The sequence below is a fragment of the Sinocyclocheilus rhinocerous genome, unplaced genomic scaffold (assembly GCF_001515625.1).
Source record: "Sinocyclocheilus rhinocerous isolate Xijiao unplaced genomic scaffold, SAMN03320098_v1.1 scaffold749, whole genome shotgun sequence".
Lineage (NCBI taxonomy): Eukaryota > Metazoa > Chordata > Actinopteri > Cypriniformes > Cyprinidae > Sinocyclocheilus > Sinocyclocheilus rhinocerous.
Window position 1 is genome coordinate 725,934 of NW_015653466.1, and position 4,358 is coordinate 730,291.

At 40.8% G+C, this 4,358-nt stretch overlaps 1 protein-coding gene across 2 annotated transcripts in view; it reads right to left on the bottom strand.

Annotated features, from left to right (window-relative positions):
* Nucleotides 1-4,358, bottom strand: part of LOC107715974 (E3 ubiquitin-protein ligase pellino homolog 1) — a 33,123-nt gene that overhangs the window by 4,144 nt on the left and 24,621 nt on the right. The window contains exons 1-2 of one of the 2 annotated variants that reach the window (XM_016522258.1): nucleotides 2,391-2,433; nucleotides 2,148-2,277 (exon numbers count right to left, since the gene is read on the bottom strand). In XM_016522258.1, the coding sequence (XP_016377744.1) occupies nucleotides 2,148-2,277; nucleotides 2,391-2,398 (138 nt within the window). In that variant the 5' untranslated portion in view covers nucleotides 2,399-2,433. Of the gene's footprint in view, nucleotides 1-2,147; nucleotides 2,278-2,390; nucleotides 2,434-4,358 lie in introns of those variants that run through there. The other variant, XM_016522257.1, reaches the window with a different exon arrangement.

Genomic DNA, 4,358 nt, shown 5'->3' on the forward strand with positions numbered 1-4,358 from the left:
TAAGTGGTCTAAATGTATTTATCTGTATTTATATATTCTGTGGAAGGCTCGGTCCGAGCGTTTTAATATGCTTTCCTACCTGCCCGTCAACGTATGTATTAGCATACCTCTGCGCACCCAATTCGCGCAGACAGGATACGTCATTAGCGCGTTCACGCACGCTGTGCAGACAGAGACAGGGCGAGGATGGCAGGCAAACATCAACAACCAGATCTTCCTGGCATTGTAGTACTTTTAAAGATTTCTCACCGGTGAATGACACATGATGTAGCCCAGCGGTTAATCCAGTCCTCGCGCCAGCTCGTTAGAAGTGAGCTACGTGCATGAACTGTGTTCAGATCGATATGATCCCTATACAGTGTTCATTGCTCCCTGCTCCCTGAGCGGGGGAAATCCGTTGAAGTTTACTTCACTTCGGAACATGGGCTGGAATTGGGAACCGCTGATGTAGCCTATTGTAGTAATGTTGTCTCTGGTCACCATGAGGCAAACATGAAATATCAGACATACAGTAGTAGTTCTTTACAGGTTTTTTATTCGATTGCGCTGCTTTTCCATTGTTTTTTCTGTGTAAACATGGATGTGTTTGAATGTTGCGCTCGCGTCTCTTGCAGCGTCTCATGCATGAAACGGCTCTCTAAAAACACTGCGCTCAAGTTAAAATAAGTTCACTTCCATCTTCTTGCATGTTTTACCTATTCCACTGGCCGCGTCGCATCTTTGTCAACACAAAAGCGCATTCTGTGTGAATGGCGCTTAGCCTATATTTATGGTCCTTCACAGAGCGCGTCACACGTGAGCGGTTAATCACGTGCGCCGACATGCGGTTGGATCGTTCTTTTCTATTTACTGTTATCACCGGCATATTGTCAAAGTGTCTAATTCTAACATTTGGTAAGATTTCTATTGAAAATCGCGATTCCTCCATTTCTAAAAAATAAAATCGTGGCAAAACAATAAATTCAAATTAATGATAAAATCAGGAAAAATCGCCCAGCCCTGATGCATACAGGTGCATCTCAATAAATTAGAATGTCGTGGAAAAGTTTATTTCAGTAATTCAACTCAAATTGTGAAACTCGTGTATTAAATAAATTCAGTGCACACAGACTGAAGTAGTTTAACTCTTTGGTTCTTTTAATTGTGATGATTTTGGCTCATACACTATTTGCAGATGTGAAAAAAATTTAATTTGGTCAGCAAAAGTTTATTGGGCAGCACATAATAGTCTAACAAACTGTGGAATCAAGCCGAGAGCTGTTTGTGTGTAAATGCGTGATTGGACACACCCTGTTCCATTACAGCTCAAGCCCACCTAGTTTCAGAATTCAAAACTTGCCCAGAACCAAAATGACACTGGAGCTGCTGATTTTCTTAAAGGATTGGTTCACTTCCAAAATAAAAGTTTACTGACAATTTACTCACCCCATGTCATCTAAGATGTTCATGTCTTTCTTTCTTCAGTCACAAAGAAATTAAGGATTTTGAGGAAAACATTCCAGGATTTCTCTCCATATAATGGACTTCTATGTTGCTCAACAGTTTGAACTTCCAAATTGCAGTTTCAGTGCAGTTTTAAAGGGCTCAACACGATCCCAGCCGAGGAATAAGGGTCTTATATAATGAAACGATCAGTCATTTTCTTAAAAAAATTAAAATGTATATATTTTTTAACCACAAATGCTCGTCTTACACGAGCTCCGCAATGCACGTCACTCATGACCTTTCCAACATGACTACGTAATGCATGAGGTCAAGCTAATTGCAAGACGAGCATTTGTGGTTAAAAATATGAATTTTTATTTCTTTTTAGAAAATGACAGATCGTTTCGCTAGATAAGACCCTTACTCCTCGGCTGGGACCGTGTTGAGCCCTTTGAGGCTGCACTGAAACTGAATTTTGGACGTTTAACCTGTTGAGCACCATTGAAGTCCATTATATGGAGAAAAATCCTGGAATGTTTTCCTCAAAATCCTTAATTTCTTTGTGACTGAAGAAAGAAAGACATGAACATCTTGGATGACAGGTGGGTGAGTAAATTATCAGGAAATTTTTATTCTGAAGTGAACTACTCCTTAAGATAGTCCTGTGTAATGCCTAGGTGGAGGGTTTGTTTGTGTGTGTGTATGTGGGTGTGTGTGTGTACCTTGGCAGCCTGTGGGGTGCAGGCTACGTGTACAGTGCTGGGTTTGACTCCGTTGGATTTGGGTCTTTTGAAGAGTGCAAATCTGCTCTTCCTTCTACCCCGGTCCCCGTTGGGTAGAGAGCCATTATACCTGCAGAAAGAGGGTGAGAAATTCTACTGAAAACACCTGCCCTCAACACTTACTCCACCACCAATTCAGCCGCAGGCAACAGATGGTGAACATAACAGATAAAAAAAGCTTACAAAAGCATAAACAAATCCTGTATGGTTGATATTCGATCCAGTGCTTTTCTAAGGAAATTGTTATCTGGAACCAAAATCTAATCTAAACCAAATTCCACACAAAAACCATTCCAGAGTCATAAAGTTCATGATCAACTCTTCATAAAATATATCTTTAGGTGAGATGACATACTGAACCTGACACAACCTCATGGCAAGTTTGTAAGGTTAAAAGCCTGACAACTTCTTTTGTCATGGAGCCTAATATGAACAGGGCAATCATGTGCAGGTGGTCAGTATCCACAGAGACAGGATTACCAAGATGAGCAGGGTTAGTAACACAGTGATACCCCACGTCACTTGTAATTTGGCGATCCTAGATTCATATCTGAAATTCAATTCAAATCTGATTTATGGAAATTTGTCTCGGCCTGGATAATCAGGTCGTATTTCAAGGAGTTTCTTTCGTAATTGGGGATGCAACATGTTTCATCATACACAAAGTGCAGAATTGTCCACAACTGACTGAATTCACTCATTAATCCACACATGGAATTTTGAACAATAGTGTATCTTCTGTTGTGTGCTTCAGCAGCAGAGCCATCCTCTTCAGTTTGCCATTATTTTGTTCCACAATGCCAGCTACTGTCTCATGCTGTAATGCTGACCATTACCATTATTAAAAGAACCAATAAACACCAGATCTGAATGAATGGATCTGATATGATTACTTGCAAAATGGCAGTGTGAACATTTAGTACTAAAGATTAAAGTAGGCATTTGAAAAACAAATCTGAGCAGCGTGAAGCCAGTGTACGCTACATAAACACTGAACACTATGAACACTACACCTGCTATGTCTTGTGGTTTCCTCTGTGGATGTTCCCTCTGTGCTCCACCCTGTTACTCACTACCCAAGGGTCTTTCACAGACACAGTGGCTGCAATGTGAAGTTCAACATTGTGCCTTTGGTATTGTGTGGGTTTGGGCTTTAGATGCTCAGCGATGGACTTTATTAAGTCTCTAAATGATTTAACATGAGTTTGCAGAAGGTATGCATTGACGCTGTTGAATGCATTCTCAACATATTTTGGCAAACCCACATTTTCACAATGTACTCTATAAACAAGCAAAACAACCTGACCGATTGTGCTCGTTTCTCTTGAGGCTTTCCTTATACAACTAAACTCCCATTTTATGGACATCAGAAAAATGCAATTAAGACATCTGGGGTTTCCCACCAGGTGACATCTTCAGCTTGAGTAAATCTGAAAAAGCGTTATGTCCCTTACGGCAGAGACTTTCTATATTTATTCTAAAAAACTGATGTAGGGAGGGGGAAAAAACAATGTTAATGAACAGTGTAATGTACACACAGGAGAACCAAGCAGGGTATTTCCGCAGCAGTGTTTTCTCATCTGCCAGTGCATTCCTTGAGTGAGTGAGTGAGTGAGTGAGAGAGAGAGAGAGAGAGAGAGAGGGAAGGCAGTAAACCTCAAAAAGACCAGCATTATGGTCTTTCAGAAAAAGTCCAGATGTCAGGAACACAGATACCAGTTCAGTCTAGGCAGCACCGTCCTAGAACGCACGATGCAGTACACTTACCTCGGCCTGATCATCACTGCATCGGGGAGTTTCAGCTTGGCAGTGAATGCTATCAAAGATAAAGCTCGAAGAGCTCTATACGCAATCAAGAAAAAATTCTAAAATATTGAAATACCGCTTCCAATTTGGTGTAAAATCTTTGATAGTGTAATTCAGCCCATAGCGCTGTATAGAAGTGAGGTTTGGGGTCCGCTCAGTGATCAGAGCTACACTAGATGGGACAGACATCCAATAGAAGCCCTACACACAGAATTCTGCAAAATGATTCTAAAACTACAAAGAAAAACACCCAATAACGCATGAAGGGCAGAATTAGGCCGATTCCCATTGATTATCAATATGCATAAAAGATCCCTCAAATTCTGGATGCATCTTAAATCAAGT